Source organism: Amphiprion ocellaris, chromosome 13 (genome assembly GCF_022539595.1).
Source record: "Amphiprion ocellaris isolate individual 3 ecotype Okinawa chromosome 13, ASM2253959v1, whole genome shotgun sequence".
NCBI classification, from domain to species: Eukaryota; Metazoa; Chordata; class Actinopteri; family Pomacentridae; genus Amphiprion; species Amphiprion ocellaris.
Window position 1 is genome coordinate 13,971,752 of NC_072778.1, and position 17,996 is coordinate 13,989,747.

At 39.0% G+C, this 17,996-nt stretch overlaps 2 protein-coding genes and 1 long non-coding RNA gene across 9 annotated transcripts in view; 2 read left to right on the forward strand and 1 right to left on the reverse strand.

Moving 5' to 3' along the window:
* trmt12 (tRNA methyltransferase 12 homolog) lies at nt 1–5,592 on the forward strand. The gene is made up of 7 exons (XM_023290613.3): nt 1–176; nt 972–1,140; nt 1,239–1,437; nt 1,700–1,850; nt 1,964–2,073; nt 2,340–2,497; nt 3,612–5,592. Exons 1-7 carry the CDS (start codon nt 124–126, stop codon nt 3,975–3,977), a joined length of 1,206 nt encoding a protein of 401 aa, XP_023146381.1. The 5' UTR covers nt 1–123; the 3' UTR covers nt 3,978–5,592.
* On the reverse strand, nt 1,284–7,242 carry LOC111582113 (uncharacterized). The gene is made up of 5 exons (XR_002747306.3): nt 6,867–7,242; nt 6,656–6,735; nt 3,931–3,973; nt 1,695–1,803; nt 1,284–1,415 (listed from the first exon to the last, which is right to left on the reverse strand). It is a non-coding gene; the product is annotated as an uncharacterized LOC111582113 (long non-coding RNA).
* sytl4 (synaptotagmin-like 4) overlaps nt 6,653–17,996 on the forward strand; it is a 14,050-nt gene continuing 2,706 nt past the window's right edge. The window contains exons 1-13 of one of the 7 annotated variants that reach the window (XM_055016352.1): nt 6,653–6,801; nt 9,035–9,229; nt 10,540–10,755; nt 11,558–11,667; nt 11,860–11,974; nt 12,096–12,254; nt 13,633–13,747; nt 13,827–13,917; nt 14,009–14,107; nt 15,177–15,274; nt 15,781–15,959; nt 16,333–16,435; nt 16,954–17,115. In XM_055016352.1, coding sequence (XP_054872327.1) covers nt 9,111–9,229; nt 10,540–10,755; nt 11,558–11,667; nt 11,860–11,974; nt 12,096–12,254; nt 13,633–13,747; nt 13,827–13,917; nt 14,009–14,107; nt 15,177–15,274; nt 15,781–15,959; nt 16,333–16,435; nt 16,954–17,115 — 1,566 coding nt within the window. In that variant the 5' untranslated portion in view covers nt 6,653–6,801; nt 9,035–9,110. The other 6 variants (XM_055016354.1, XM_055016350.1, XM_055016356.1 and 3 more) reach the window with 6 other exon arrangements.

Consider the following 17,996-nt stretch of genomic DNA (forward strand, 5'->3'; position numbering starts at 1 on the left):
CGACTGGAAACACGCGCTGTATGTTGTGGTGAGCAGCTACTAGATAACCACCATTAGCTTTCGTTGTTTACTAAATTAGCACTCTTACTCCGCCGAACATAAATTATATTTGTTTGCTTATAAATGGACGGTGTGCCCTGCCTTCGTGTATCCCGCTGCCATGCGCAGCAGTTCAGGTAATCGTCAATCAAGTGACAGAATATCTCTGCATGCTAAATTAGCTAGCAGTTAGCATAGGAACCAAAAGCTTTGATGGAAAGTAGGAGCAGAAAGTTAAAAATTTTTTTTTTTTTTGGCTGTCGGGATTATTTTGACATCACATGTATTGTGTTGTGTTCGTTTTGTGTTAAAGACTTCAGTTCTCCTGGTAAAGAATTACAACACTACTATAGCTGATTAGAAATCCATAATAATGCCTGTATTATCAACCAGAGCTCTCTTTAAAAAAAAAAAAAAAAAAAAATCAACTTCGGTTTATTTGAACATTACGAGTTTCTGTACTGACCTGACCTGACCTCATACAATATTATGACTTGACAAAGGCATGATATAAGAACAACATGAAAAAGAGTAAAGCAATACATTTTGATGACTTGACCCCCCCCCCCCCCCCCCAAAAAAAAAATGCATCTGAATACTGTAAATCCGCCAAGATACTTAGTTCTGGATATTTTTTTATATCATGCTCCCTCTATTTAAAAAAAAATCTGTATATATATATACATACCACTCTCTAAACCACATGCAGGTTTCACATATGAACTTTAGACATTATGTTTTTACATATGAATTTAACGAAACTAGTTTTCATATGTTAAACAAATGTAGTCTACAATATGTCAGTCCACAAACTTTAAAGGAAAGATTTTCTTCTTTGAATCTCAAGTGCAAATGAAATTAGACTATTTTTATTGTGTGAACAGATTTGATGGTATCAAATACTCAGAATGATTCAGCATTTTATCTTGCAGGAGATGTCTACAGTCCAAAGGAGCTCTAGACCTGAGCTTGTGTTTAGTGAAGGACTCAGAAGGGACAGTCCTGCTTCCCATTTTACCATCCTGTCTATCAGAACTGGATCTTCAGTCTCTCAGAACCACGGTGGCTTCAGACAGTGCTTGTGATATAGTTTGGAGTCAGGTATTTAAAGCTTAGTAAAGAACTTTAGCACCAGCTTGGACTAAATTGTAACTTTAAAGTCTTTTTGTGTCTCCCATTCCCTGTTCTGTTGTCACCAGTCACCTCTCCAGGCAAAAAAGGAGAAAGGAAAGACAAGGGGTAATAAACTGGAGAAAATCCTGCAGGAGCTGTTGGAGTCTTATGGTGAAAGATGGACGGAGGAGCTGAAGGGGGACCTCCCTCACAGCTTCCAGTGGCATGGAGATCTTGTCCTACTGGGAGACAACTGTTTTGCCCTGCCAGTATGGAAGAAAATGGGTATTTTTCTCCATTTGACAACACCTCTCTTAAGTACTGTCCATCCATCCATCTGCACACTGCTTAATCGTCTGTAGGGTTGTGGGGGGGGCTGGAGTCTATCCCAGCTGTCTCAGGGTGAAAGCAGGAGACACCCCGGACAGGTCGCCAGCCAATCACAGGGACACACATAGAGACAGATAACCAAGCACACTCCCATTCTCTTTAGTACTAACTGTACAAAATAATTTATTACGATATTGATTGCTTTTTACTACCTTAGATAATCGGCTTTGGACTGCAGTAGCCAGAGGACTGGAGGCAAAACGTCTGGCAAAGATGAGTCGCATATCCAGGGATGGATTTAGGTCTCCTGAGGTGACAATGCTGTTAGGAGAGCACAACTGGGTCAAACATGTGGACAATGGCATTAGGTAAGTGTCAGTAACAACCAATTAGTCTCTCATTTGCTGCTAATTTGCTTACTGAATACCTCTGACATGATTTAACATGTTTGAAACTTATGTCTTTGTCACCTTTTTCTCAGTTATGAGTTTGATGTCACCAAATGCATGTTCTCAGCTGGAAACATAACAGAGAAGCTTCGAGTGGCTGCATTTGACTGCAGTGGAGAGACTGTGGTGGATTTATACGCAGGTAGCAAAACTGCGTCATACATTATGAGATTTTCTTAAATAGAAGAAACTACATAATTCCATGTACCCAAATATCTCACTGTTGGTAACGATAATAAACACATGTACAATATACAACACAACACAGCGGTTTTATGTTGTGTTGTGCCAGAAAACCCATCCTGTTGATTTTACAGACTAACATCATTCCAGCTACATGATACTTAAACATAATCTGAATAATGAAATATAATGTTGTGTTACTGTCATGGCTGTATCTTATGTCAGGTATTGGATACTTCACTCTCCCCTATCTGGTTCATGCGAAGGCCAGTCATGTTCACGCCTGTGAGTGGAACCCTGATGCTGTCGAAGCTTTACAGAAAAGCCTCGAGGCAAACGGAGTGTCAGACCGCTGCACGATTCACCAAGGAGACAATCGTCAGGTAGTAAGATTTTACATCAGATCTTTACTTATGCTACATGGGTTGATTACACATAAGTTATTTGATCCATCTCCCAGCACCTTCCTGCTTCACTGCCGTGTTGACTTACCCCCTCTAGTGGTAGTATAGGTGCTCCAGATGACTCCTGTCCACAGACTGTATTCATTCTATACATTGTTGTATGGTTACATGCTCCCATCTCTACTGATTGATGAAAAAAGGCTTATGAAACTCTAGAGTATAATTGGAATCACAGTTTTTTTGTGATGTGAAGAGTTTCTTATATTGTTATAATGGTGTATGATGAGTTTAAAGATGAGAAAACTCACACGTCTCGCTTACTGCTAAAATATTTACTTATTTACATTCAGCATATACTTGTTGAAGGTTGAAGAGATCTACATGTTTTACATAAATAAACGTTCCAACAAAAGGAATATTTAATGTGATTTTTTCAGATCAAAGCCAGCCTATCCTTTATTTTCATTTCATCATAGCTCCCAGTTTTATCATCATCCAAAGGTTGCATTTAAACCTTTTGAAGTGTTCTGAATCTTAAACTAAATCAATAAAGTAACAGATCACAGTTTGGCTGGTATTATTACAATGACTGTGACAGAGACTGGCTTAATCTCAAAGTGTAAAGGTATTTTTGCAGATTCAAAAGAACAGTTCATATTTACCTAAACTTGTTTGCAGCGTTGTCTGATTTCAAGGGAGAGTTCATTCGACTATTCAAGTCTGTTTATTTCTCGTTTTTTTTTTTTTTTTTATTTGTGAATTCCAGTATAATTGCAAGCACATTTCTGGCATCATGGTGGAAGTGAAACATGTGTATTGGTCTTTTTTTTTTTAAATGTCCACTGAGTACAAAGCATTACAGAGCCTTCAGCACTGTGCCATACATCATTTTCTCACAGTACAAGTTTCCCCATTGCCAATCATTAGTTTTTTCATCTGCCTTTCAAGAAAGCAAAACAAAATCTGTGTTTAAATCACTGGGAAATGTGGCATTCCTAGATATTTTGTACTCTGTAACAGTAAAAATCAAATCAGCTTTACTGGAATTTAGTTTATTGCATTTAAAAGATTTTTTTAATGCGCTTTTTCCCAGCTGCAGCTCTGTGATGTTGCTGACCGGGTAAACCTGGGTCTCATACCGAGCTCTGAGGACGGCTGGCCTGTCGCTTGCCGGCTGCTGAAGAGAACAACTGGTGGCATTTTACACATCCACCAGAACGTTACATCACCGTTACACAACGCTACAGCTGATGATGCCACCCACAGGGTTTCTGGGAAGAAAGCTGACAGAGAGGTGTGGCAAGCCTGGGCTGATGACACATCAAACCACATCGCTTCTCTTTTAAGAAACATCACCGGTGCTCTGTGGACAACAAACATCCTGCACATAGAGCATGTTAAGTCATACGCACCTCATGTTCACCATGTTGTGCTGGACTTGGAGTGCAGACCGTCCTGATTTAAGAACATAAACACAGATCGTGAGCAGACACTGTGGCGCTGAGCAGTTAAAGATGCTCTATTCCAGAGAATAGGTTTGGGTCCAACCAAACACTGCAACAGCTGGTATGATTATTTGACAGGTTGTGAAATAAGCCTCTGTGCTGTTTTCCTAAACTTTGTTTATACAAGGCAAGTTGATTGATGGCAAAACTACTCATGAAGTCCTAATCACATCTGGCAGCTGGCAAGACATACAACAACCACAGCCCAATCTTAGCATTACGTGCCTTGCTCAATGGCACCTCATTGTTTCGTTATACTCACTGAGTTGCCCTCAAGTGTTTGATGATTAGACCCCTTGTAACTGGTCAAGATATTTGCATTATTGCAAAGGTTTACTTCTCCAAGAAATCTGAATAAGACATCATAGACAGACTGCTCTACATTGTCAGTTTATCTTTGGAACTTTCAAACTTATTTTAGAAATGATTTATTTTTTTACTTCTGAGCCATAGACAGAGAAGCAAAGCCTGAATAAATGACTGGAGAAGCAGAATGCAGATGCTTCCATAAAGAGGAGTAACTGAATGGTTTCATTAGTGTGAACATGATCTGAATCACATGACATGACCTTCACACTCATCAGGTCTGAACTCAGTTGAGTAGTTATGAGAGATTTGTACCCAAATAAGGGAATATCTTCTGGATGAATGGTGCTCATCCTACCAGTAGAAATCGATGCCAAGGACTAATGAAGCGATTCTGGCAGCTTTTCGAGGTCCAGCATGTTATTTTTCCTTTTACATCCATGTAGTATCTGCTGTGGAGGCAACAGAGGTGAAAACTCTAAAGAGCCGTATTCTACAGACACAGAGTTGGACCTTCAAACTCAGTGAATGATGATTTTTTTTCTCCATTCCAACCTAACTGCAGCATTTGGCAACATGCACGTTTAAGTAGTAGGTACCACAGACAGCAGAGGGATTAGCAGTGTCAGCCTGGTAATTATCATCAGCCAGTCAGTCATCAAAATTATTACATTTAAACCACCACAGACACTCTTACTTAAATATGGAGGACAAAACATGAGTAAAGTATAGATAAAGAAATCCAGGAGTAAATAAAAGGACTGAATAAAATGAATGTCTTGAATTTATTTCTACATTTCTAGACATCATCTCTCATTTAGGTTATTTGTGTATTTCAACATTTAGTTTTTATTCTTACTGTATTTTAATGCGCCGCATGAGTGGCAGCTCCTATTTCTTCCCATGTCACATTATTTCCTTAATTCTGTTTTTATCTACAGATCTTTGCAAACAATCAAAGTTTACTCCTGTACAACCCAAAGAAAAAAATTAAAACTGTGTTCCCTCTTTACAACTTTTCCAGATCAATCAACAAGATATAACACTGTTCTCTTGCAGCTTCATGTGTGTAATAAGATCATGTTAACCACTGGTCTTTTCCACCAATAATGTTATCTGACTGTAATTTCAGAACTGGGGGCACATTATCCTCCGTGCCATACCTGTATATTTGTAAATTCATCATGCCATAATGTACATATCTATATGTAGAGTCATCATGCCTGATATATTGTCGCTGTGAGACCGTTTTTAATTTTTTTTTTATATATATATATATATATATATATATATATATATGTATTTTTTTTTTTTAGCCCTGTTGTATTTTTTGTCTTATCTGTATCCAGCTGCTCTAATGTGAATTTCCCCATTGAGAGATATAAAGTATATCATGTCCTGTCTTATTTATTACAGCATTTCTACATTTCTTTCTTGTAGGAGGTTCTAACCCTCACTTATCACCTAATTTTGTGTTCTTGTTAAACGTTTAGTGCAGCAGTTTTGTGTTATGCAGACTTTATTTTATTTTATTATCATATTCAGCCAGCTGACCAAACCTGCTTTGGACTGAAGTTATTTACTTACAGATACAGAAATAAATAAAGGTAGAAATACAGAAATAGCCTGATGTATATACTATGTATGTAAACGTAGAAATATTTTCAAGACATCTCTTTTCAGGCCCGCAACATATTTTTCTAAATGTTTGTATTTTATTAGTCGTTTATTGAAACTTTAGGCATATTTCGACCTCCATACTTGAATAAAATGTAAAATAATGTAGAAATTATTCGTGGTTCTCCCTAAAAAAATAAATAAATGGCTGATTAACTATCTCACATCTCTTAAATACCTGTGATTTGTTGTAAATGGAAATGACAGCTGCCTCAGTGAGACTTCAAACTCTTTGCTTCACAGGTAGTTTTTATAGACTCAGTGATCATTTGTTTTACAGTGTGTTGGTTTTCCATGACTTTGCATACGCCCTAAAGACAAATAATGGCACAGTATTATAAATATCTATGCAGAGACACCATCTGTTGACACTGAAACAATAAACAGCTCACAGCATACCTTTATATAAACATACATGCAATATATACATCTACATTTCTCACATTTAATGCTTAATAAGGTCAACTTTGTGTCCACAGAAGTGAGGCAAACAAGCACAAACTGTATTTCCCATTGTTCTAAGTTTCAAAGACAAAAAATGTACAGTTTTGGGGGGTTAAAGGGCGCATGGGATAGTTATTGGGCAATGTAAGTGTATCAGATTTTCCACATGTAGCCTGCTGTGGTAAATAGAGCAAAGGAAACGCACCTATCATGGAAAATGTTGGAGAGGCGCTCCTGCTTGTCTGTCCGACTGCTGCAAACTTTCCTTATCTTCCGGGACTCCTGCTGTAGTTTGGGAGGCGAGAAGAAGAGGAGGAGGAGGAGGAGGCACAGTAATAACCGAGAGGCAGAGTGAGTGAAGTTGTTTTTAGCTACACGACAGCAGAAATAAGATGCTCGGTTAGCTTAACTGTTACCCTTTTAGCCGTTTTCTGTCTGAAAATCTCGCTGCTTGTCGTCCGGAGCGACTCAAACCGTCGGAGCGTCGTCGACTTTCAGCAACAGGTGTGTGTAGTTTTCTTCAATTAGCAAATAAATTCCGCTCGAACTTATTTAAAGCGTGAAATAAACGTGTCGACGTTCAAAATTAGCTTTTAACAGCGGAGTTAAATCAACCTGGAGCGAATTTTTCAGGTAACGTTAATTTAAATTTCCAGTCGGTAACGTTCGACCGTTAAGCCGTTAGCAGCTTAACGTTTTCAAGTCCTCAAATCTCAACTTTTAACAGCTAATGAGCTGTAAAAGTTGTAAAAACTACCCAAGCATTGGTAATCTGTATCATTTACATTGACCGCAAGCCTACACAACGCAGTGCTGCTTCACTTTTATTCAGCTTGAGGCATTTCCTCTTTAAAAGTAAACAATTAAAATCCAGTTAGTGAAGTTACCATGGGTTTATATTTATCTTAAATGTTGGGGGGGACACATTTACTAACAAAGGTTTGGGCCTCCAGCTAGATTAAGCATGAAATGGTTAATTTCCTGCATCTGAGGGAACATTTAATGCACCTCTTTGTGCCGTTTGAGCATCAATTTATGGTGGAAATGTCATTATTTATGCAAAGGACAATACAAATTTGAGCACAGTGGCTCAAAGTGAAGTCAAGCCTTCAAGCAAAAGTCCTTTGCTTCCTCTGAGCTTTTCTTAAAGGGGAAAAGTGCAGATTCTCTAAATGTTGACATGTCTTCCTGTCACCCCCCAAAATGTCTGCCTATGGTGCAGTGTTATCTCTATCATTGGGACACATTAACTAAAACGTTTCAACCTCCACCTAGATTTGAGCATTAAACTGTCCATTCCGTGCACCTATTTGTGCCGTTTCTCCATCAATTTATGGTGGAAGTGTCATTATTTATGCAAAGGATAACACAATATTTAAGCACCATAGTTTAAAGTTAAGTCAAGCCTTCAAGCAAAAGTCCTTTGCTTCCTCTGTGCTTTAATTAAAGGGGACAAGTGCAGATTCTCTAAATGTTAAAGGCGACATGTCTTCCTGTGTCCCTCCTGAAATGTCTGCCTATGGTGCAGTATTATCTCTATCATCTGGTACAGACACATGCGCCATTTCCTTGAAGGTTAACTGGAACTTGCCCTGCAGGTATTCTTAATCTCCTGCTAGTGTTAGTTGGCCCCAGGCATTTGAACAATGAGGAAAAAGGTGTCAGGTTTTGCATACACCTTTTGAATTGTAGCTTTCCCACAGCTTGGCTAACAGCCTGTGCTTTAATTTCCTTGGAAGCAGTTTAAATGGAGCATTAAGGTTCTGAAGAGATCGTGACAGATGACAAGCCTGATGTTGTTTGACTTAAACAAATGGTTAAGCTGCTGAGCTCCACCCAGCTCTCTGTCTCCTTAGAGGGTGGGAAGCTTACATGGTAGCCAAGTTCATGTTGTTTTTGCCTGTACCACTCAAAACAACCTTTCACCCGGGCAGAGCCTTTCTGTGGGATTTTTAAATCCTCCTGCATCCTGGTTCACATTAGTCATTTGTCATTTTTGGACAGCTCAGTGTTGCCCAAATGCATGTTCCAGAGTTGCAAACTAAAGCCTGTCTTCTCGTGAAATGGGAAAACGAATTTATTAATTCCCATGAGCGCTTTTTACAAAGCTATGCATTATAAAGTTGCTATAGATTGTCTGCAATGAGGTTTAGGCAGTCTAATGAAGCAATAAGAACTTTGTTTGCTTGCTTTCATATTAATGAAGGACTTCCAGCTGAGTTATCCATGAGGACTCTACTATATTGGCAGTAAAGGCTTCTCTGCATGGAGGCCAACAGGAAGAAAGAAAGGTCATTCAATCATCTACCAGTCATTTGATTAGGATCACACAATTGTTTCTCTGCCTGTACCATCACCTCAGGGCATCAGGTTGCTAAGTTCCTGTTTTTACTGCAGAGCTCTGCTTAGCTTGCCTTACAGGGGATCATAGAACAGCAGGCTGTCCAGTAGTAAAGCCAAGCATCCTCCTCACCTGTGCAGGCTTTTCTGATGTTAAATCTGTCCATTTTAAATAGGTTTTGTCTGTGTTTATTTGAGTTTATCACCCTTTTAGTGATCTCTTAATGTTCTGCTTCATCTTCAGGTAAAAGTCTTCTCAATGCAACACCAATTATGTTGAACCATTTAACCTGAACTAAGGGTACTTGGTTAAAGGTACAATGCCGGAGGCTGCCGACATGATTAACTTGGGGTTCCTGTCCGACTCTGAGCGGGAATTAATCCTGGAGGTGCTGCGACGGGACGAGGAGCTGAGGCTGGCTGAGGAGCAGCGTGTGCGGTAAGAAGAGAACAGCTACTGCTATTTTGCCCCACTTACCAGTTATAGAAGTACCAAAATGTGTAAAATGTTGCAGATTTAGAAAGTTCAATTGATTACCAATTAAAACCTAGTAGGTGTATGTTATCCATTATTGCTACTATCTGACTAATACACCAGCAGGACCTATGTATTGAATAATGTCAATATGTCAGTATCATGGTGGTTGCTGGCCAAAAATTGCCATGAAATGTTGTGAGAGATTTAGCGTAAACGGGTTAGTCAAGCTGTCAGTCATGTACCACACGGGGTAAAATGTCCTTAGCGACGGAGTCCCTAGTTCGACTCCTGGGCGGTTATTTAAAAATATAAGTGGCTTTGTGTAATTGATCCACATAAGTGCCCTCACATGTTTGTCATTGAACTAAAAGTGTGAACTCTAAGATATCACGCTAAAATTAAACAATAAATATACCAATCCTTATCAAAGGTGTTTGTGTATGTTGTGTTAATATAGTTAATATAAAGGAAAATAGATTTCCAAATGTATATATTTCAGTTTCGTTCAAAAATCTTGTATCAGTTAATGTGGTCATCATATGTTGGCTGTATTTATTAAATACTTATCTCTTAGTGTAGATATTTGATGCATTGTTTAGCACTATTGATAATGGTAGGGCTGCTTATCAATCCTCCAAACAAAATCTGTGGAGCTGAGAATTTTAATCTGTCAAGTAACGAACATTGACATGACACACCTGTTAAGATTCTTCTTGATCAAATGTTTCTTTGTCTAAATGTTGTTCCATGTAATTCTTTCCTCAAGTTGGAGTCCGTTTATGAACAGCTGTTTTGGCAACTTAAAACACTGATGCTGCGAGAAGTTTGACGTATTTTACTAAATGAGAACATGTGTATCTTCCTCACACTGAAGTAGCGAAAGAAATTATAATTTTAGTATCAGTACAGATATCCAAGTACGGTATTGGCACTAGTATGAAAAAAATCAAACAGTTCTCTGCCCTAGTTGCTGGGTGCTGAAGACAAATTTACACTAGAAGCCATTTAACAGTGATATAGTACAGCTTATCTAGATGGTCTTGTGGTTTTTTGTTTTGCAACGTGCGCTACTGCTGGGTAATAATTCAGGCCACTGGCAGAATTTATTCTATTTTGAAGAAAGTGCCACTGCATATATAGAAATGTCTGTTTTATGCACTTCTCTTCAGAAATCAACAAAATAAGTGCTTCTCCTAGGGGTGCTCAAACTTTTGCATACAACTGTTTATGTAAAACTCAGTGTGTGATGTTTGTCATTCATGTTGTTTTAGGAAGTTGAAGACAGAGTTGATGGAAGTGAAGAGGAAAGGGGCCAAACGTGGCAGTGGTAGATACAGTCAGCATGTTTGTGGCCGATGCCTGGTGCCTCTGACTCGACTGGCTGTTTTCAATAGCCAGTGCAGGATATGCAATCACTATGTCTGCCGCAACTGCCGAAAAATCCTGCCTAATAATTCCTGGGTGTGCAGCGTGTGTGCCAAAGAATCGTAAGAGAGGTTTTGTTTATATGTCCAGTTTTGCATGTAGATAAAAACCCTCTGAACATGCAACTATTTAAAAACAAGTGACAAGCATGTGTTTTCATTTCTCACAAAGACTGGAAAGTTTCCTTATATAGATGGGTGGAAACAGTGTATTTGTTGGGGACAATTTCCAAAAGTAGATTTGCACTCATTTGGTGCATGAATTAATATTTGTGGCACCAGGATGATGTATTAAGGAGTGACTAAAAATAATCTACAGTGGCTATATTCATGGCAATGAAGGAGCATATCAGCCAGCGAAAAAAATAATTTTCCATTTAAGGTATTTGAAAGCACATGCTGAGAAGAAAATATTTACACTGAAATCATTACATACTATTTGGAGCCTATATTTCTAATCTTGAAATGTTACAATTTGATACATTTTCCTTTGAACAACCATTAGTTAATACTTAAACGGAAAAAAGTCAGTGTTTGTCTCACAGGCTATTTTAGTAGATATAAGTATGCAATGAAGCATGCATTTTATCATCAGTACAGATTGCAATATATCTTTCAACCTCTTCTCTTTGTTCTTTTACAATTACCGACCGTAACATTTTGTTATGACGCTACGGGATACAAATGTGAGAAGCCACAACTGTTATTTAAGCAATGGAATGATTTCTAGTGATAATATTATAATTAATATGTTGCAAAGACTAAGTTACTGAAACAGCATATTGGGTAACCAGTAACAAATGATTATTGGATATAAACTCTACTTGGTCTTGACCTGTAATACAGTGTTTGTTGTGGATTCCAGGGAGCTAAAGAAAAGGACAGGTGACTGGTTCTATGATCAAAGGTACAACCGTTTTTCTACAGCGCCTGGACATGACCTGGTGAGGGTCTCCCTGAAAAAGAGGCTGGCATGTGAGTACCAGAACAGGAAGTGGATATCAGCTGTTCCACTAGGAATATAAACAGCTCTGTGCCTTTCCACAGCCACTAAAATGTTGTTCTAGTTCAACAGCAGGAGAGAAATGTTAAAAACTGCCACATTATAACATTTAATTGAATTTGTATGGAAATGTGATATAGATTTTTTTTTGCTCTGTGTTATAGTGAAGAAACATGAGACAGTGGGACAAACACTCTTGAGAAGTACTGAAATAAACCCACATCTTGCCAGTGCTGTGTCCCAGCAGCCCAAGCAGAAAAATCTGACATTTTCCCTAAGGTGTGTCATTGTTATTCACTTAAGTTTTGTTTCTCTTTGAAAAATTATTGGACATTATTTTCAGAACACGGATGAAAAGAATATCATCCTTTTGTCATGTTTTTATTGATGATTATTCAAGTGAGACATCGGGATCCATCACTTCAAGAGAATCAGTTGAATCAAGGGATGAGGTCTGGTCAAGGCCAATTCGCAGCGACACAGAGTCTGTAGAAAATGCCAGTATAACAAGCAGCAAGACTGAGACTGAGTCTGGCCGTGTGACCCCTGAGCAACCAAGGTAAATTCACCTGTTGTCACTAACAGATAACACTAACTTCATAGTTAGTGAGGACTAGTCAAGTGAACTGTCTTGAAATTTTATCTGAGGCTGTAATGAATAAAGCTAACTCAGACCATTTTTGGCTTGCGAATGGTGATAAATTAAAAACTACACATAATTCTACAAACTATCGGATAATAATAGTGGAGTGATAGCGATATAATAAAGTACGATGATGACAGTTGTTTTACTTTACATTTTATTTAGTTGGCCTGAAATGCTAGACTTCATGGTTTCTACGATAATACGACAAACATGTTATAATGGAGACCTCAGATCCATGACAAATCAGGGAAATATCGAAATGAAGTGTTTTTTAAAAAGATATTAAGGCATTGTGTGCCACCAGAACAACTTCGCTGTGCCTTGGCATTGATTCTCCAAGCCTCTGGAATTATGCTGGAACCATTCTCACTAGATATTTCCTCCTTTGGTGCTGTGATGATGGTGGTGCAGAGACAAATTCTCCCATAGGTGTCTCATTTGGGTTGAGGTGTCATAGACTATGAAGTTAAGAACATTTGATTCACATCATTTTCATATTTGTCAAACCATTCAGTGGCCCGTTATGCCCTATGGATCAAGGCACTGCCATCATAAAAGAAACCAGGACAGAAATGTTTCAGCATAGTGAGACCCAGAACAACTTTGTATTGATTAGCAGTGATCCTTCCTTCTCAAGGGAAAAGTGGATGCAAACCTTTCCTGCAAAATACCCCCCACAGCATAACAGAGCCACCAGACCACCTCATTGTTTAAGCCAAGAGTTCAGGTTTTTCCTTTAGTTTGTCACTTGTCTGTAATTTGCAATTCAAAAAATATGCTGCGGCTAAACAATGCAGCATAATGTAATTTTACATAAAAATGACATAATCCATTGCTAAGTTCTGTTGATAAGAAACTTTCAACAACATGAAGGCATGTTTTCAACATGCTGACCTCATACTTTGCAATTGCAGTTAAAAGTGAGAAACCTAGTAAATGATTGCTTTTGGACTCATTATACGTAACTGCGTGCAGAATCCTCAGAAGCAGAGTTATGAACTCCAATTAAATTTGTGCTTTCTGTCAGTTTTGGGCTTGGTTATAACACAGTTTTCAGAATGAATGATGAGGAAGGCCTGAACCCTGATATGACCTTCTAAATAATTAAAGTGCCGTCCTTTTCATGAGCTGTACTTTTATGATCAAAGATAAAATACACTAAGATGGAGATAGAGTAGACTAAGGATAGATGTCTAGACAGTAGATAAATTAAATGTAAGTTTTTTTGCATGTGAAAACAACAAAGTTCATGTTTTAGCTGTATTTAATGTTCATTTATTTTGTCAAGCAGGACAGAACAGCACCTGGTTGAGACCAGCCCAGCAGGATCCCATGTTTCCAGTCTGACCGTCGCAGTCAGAGCAGATACTATCAAAAATGAAAGTGCCAACCTAGACGCTATGACTGTAAGATGCCTTCCTATTCCTATTACATTGTATGATCTTTCTCTTCTCTGACAGCCTCTCTGTTTTTCTGTCACTATAGGTCCCAGAAGTGAAACCAGTCAATCCGAACCCAGAGCAGGAGGTTGACAGACTCTTCAAGAAAAGTGTCAGACGAGCCCCAAAGCCTGCCGGTGAGTATCTTTTATACTAATATGTGCATTACTGTTGACAGAAAGATGTGTGTGCAATATGTTTAATTGCTGGTCTGTGTGATTATTACAGAGTATGTCTCAACACTGGATCTGCGTGATGAGCGCAACACGTCAGAGGTCTCAATGGGCAACAGGAGCCGTTCTGTACCAGGCTTAGATCTACAGGCAAGTAGTGCTCAGGAAAAATAAACTACTGATTGTCTTTCCTGTCACTGACCCTATCAACTTTATTGCATGGGATTGGATTTTGCCTGTCTAATGGACCTGAGTTGTTCCTCTTCTGAGAACACCACTATGCACTTCTGTGTAGGAAAAACTGCCAGGGATCCAGCTGCCAGGATCCTTAAAATGTTTCACTTTTAAGAATCCCCAGTATGACCATTTCAGGATCTTTTAAGCACATCCAAGACTGCTCTTATTGATCCTAATGCTATTGAGCAGCAGTGATGTTAAAAGCAAAAGCAGAAGGCTTTCTGGCAGAGAAAAAAGTGACAGTCAGGGCTGGATTAATCAGTACTAGTTTGTACAAAATGCTGTTAGTCCACATTGGAAATCAAGTAAAAATCTGACTGTCATAAAGAGGGGAGAGACTTGATCTTATCTAAAAAGGGAGACAACAGTTACAGTTTTGAGACCATCTCCTCAGAAGAACGTTTCTAATCTTGCATTCCTGTTTACATGACAGGTGACAGAACTGCTTTAGCAACAAATGAAAAAGAGGGCTACAAAAACACAATGACTGTCTCCTTTCTCACCTCCACCCAGATGGCCAGTCACTGTGTAAAGTGGGTGTAAATGCCATATTCGAATTTTTCAGAAACCACCGCATACAGTCCTCCTCTACGCAAGGTGGGAAAGCTTTCTGACCCTCTGACGTCCACATCTGATGGACTACGCAGAACATAACCCTAACCCTCATGGATGGAGCCCACTATAAACCTTTCCATTTAATGTTGATGTTTCAGACATTTGAACATTTTTCTGGCTATGTGTAAAGATGCATTCTCACTGGCCTTCTTGAAACTCAGTGTTTATGAAAAAATTTTCACCATCAGGTTCCAATCACGGTATCTATTAAATGAAAGAGATACTGAAGTGGTCCATTATCTTATGAATTGTTGTTTAATTTTTCTTAAATACCACAAATTTTTAAACTGCAGAAATCTAATTGGTGTAAAAATGCCTCTGTGTCTGTGTATTATGAGCCTGCTAAATATTTGTTGTGGTTCCACAGGAAGATGAGGAGGAGGAGGAGGAGGAGGAAGATATTGACAGTTTGGTGAGCTTTCATAGAAGGACAATGGCCTCGAGTTCCTCCAGCCTGCGTAGCTCAAAGGTGAAGTGCTGACATTTCTCACAGCTCGCATTAGTTCTCTAATGTGCTTTTTGAGGAGAAGCTCATTATGTCTCATAACAGAACTGATGTTAACTGATCTGAACAAGCATCTATAACCTCAGGATATCCTTTGGCAAGTTCGGAAGTGTGACATCGATGTGTAATGTCTACCAAAGTGTTTCTATAGTTACCCAAGCCTGAGGGGAATGCAAGGCTTTGGCTAGCATGACTTTCATGCTGTCACTCTGGATTTGGATATTGACAGAGCATTCTGATCATTTTTAATTACATTGTTTATCCCTGGTCTGCTTTCTGTTTACCTTGTGGCATTCTTTACATGTGTTTTTTTCGCTTGTTTTTTTTCTGTCTTTTAAAGCTGTGATCTTCAGCAACAAGCCTTGAGGAAATGTCTGTCCAATTACCTACATGTCGATATTTTACTTGAATGAAGCTTTGAACAGCTGCAGGAATTGTTAATGATTATTTATTCACGTCTGTTTGTGCAGAGCACTCTGGGAAGCCTGATGAGTATTTACAGTGAGGCGGGAGACTATGACAGCGTCGAAGTGAGCGGAGATATCATCTTCTCTATGAGCTACGAGGAACATACTCAAAGTCTCCAGGTCTTCATCAAGGAATGCCATAAGCTGGCTTTTGGCGATGCCTCACGGCAGCTCTCCAACCCGTAAATATTCAAAACGTTCACTTTTTCCCAAGTATAGCGATTATGTGAAGCAAAGCATAACATTTGAAGTAAAGTTTTCTCTTTGGCCTTCACATTGGTGCGGTGCTGACTGTAGCGCTGAAAAGGATACATATTTGTACTGCACACACCCCCCTCAGTGATGTTAACACAGCTTTGATCAGTGCAGATAAGAGGGTGCTGTGTTTACAGAGTCTTGATAATCGCATCCCAGAGGTGATTAGTCGAGCTTCACAGGAAATTGAATGTCAACAGATATTTTTTCTCTGCATCTAGTCAGGAAATGCAGCAGAAAGTCACCAGTCAGGGCCAGAAGAGATACTGTTTGACATACTGTACTGTTTCTGTGTTTCAGTTATGTCAAATGTTATCTACTCCCTGACAAATCTCGCCAGAGCAAAAGGAAGACCAACATCAAGAGAAACACTATCAACCCCATCTACAATGAAACATTAAAGGTAATTTTTTTGGAAGTGGCTCCTTTCTAACTGGACCTCAACTGTTGATCTTATCGTGTTAACTAAATGACACTCCCTGATTAGTGACCTTGTGCCATGACTGCAGCAAGCAATGACCACACCTACAGAGACCTTAAAATTGATATTGACTTTGTAGATTAGAATAGTGGTTGTCAAATATTGATTTTGGTCCTGGTTCCAGTGTAGAGTCAGCTTAAATACAGTGACAAACAAAACTGCTGAAAGGGAAATTAGCTGGGTGCATCCACTTGTACAAAGATGATCGTTCTGCAAGTTTATATTTGTTATTTAAACGTTAGAAAGAAGGTAATTATTTAGAAGGTTTTGGATGCCACTGCTAATAAAGTCTTATCTCATGCTCTATTTTAAACTATGTTCCATGATTTATTTAAAACTCCCTCAGCACAAGGCCATTAAAATTACATAAGACCCGTCCATCACTGTATCAGCAGTGAGACAGGCCTTTGATCATCATATTTTCTCTCTTCCACTGCCAGTACTCCATCAGCCGTTCTCAGCTGTTCACTCGCTCCATGTTGATATCAGTCTGGCATCATGGTCGCCTCAGCCGCAACACCTTCCTGGGAGAAGTGGAGATCCCTCTGGACTGCAGAGACCTCGACTCCCCGCAGGAAGACTGTGTGGCTCTCATGCCAAAGGTAGATGAGAGAAACTGAACTTATTTTTCTTTACTCAACTGAGATGTGCTCTTTTAAAGGGGTCATGTAGAGTTTCCTTGCAATGTTTATATCTAACATAGTGGGGGTGTGTGTGTGTGTGGGGGTGTGTGTGTGTGGGGGTGTGTGTGTGTGTGTGGGGGGGGGGGGGTCTTGCTCATGCATCGACCTGAGGAGTGTCCTACAAAGCAAAATTAATTAGTTATTGGAGTATGTTGAGCCTATGGCCAAAGTTTCAGTCTCGTTTGATGGCTCTCTTAATCTCACTAGATCCCCATGGTAACCAGTGAACACCTAAGCTGCTGTGGTGAAGGTTGTGTTTAGACTTTTTGACTTAAATTGGCTGTGAAAAGCGTCTCCCTTTCACCAATTCATTTCTTGACAAGCTCTGTAACTCTGCACTTACACTGTTGTACATTGTATGCATCAGTTAGCCATGAAAACCTACATGCATTCAGTTGGTGATGCAGAAAAGGCATAAATATGTCTTTATGCTTGGTCCCTTTTTGCTGCCAAGACTGCTTTACACTGCTGGTACTGCAGCTAATAGAACACAGTTTAGAAAATAAATAGTCTATTAGTACTTGTCACTGAGATTATTCAAAAAATAACATTATTTTCACTTTGATTTGACCAAAAACCAAAGTGATTTCCAGCTATCCTTCATTGCGCAACAATATCAGAGCTAAATGCACTTTTTCAATATCATGTTTAAATGTATGAAGTTTAAAGGTTAACAGCTCTAATGTTCAGCTGTCACTGTGAAAATAAGCAGCTGCATGGAGAGTGTGTTGACTACTAAAAAGAATATATTAACCTTTATAATTAACTGTTCCCTACCAGCATTCTGTCTTGCATCATTT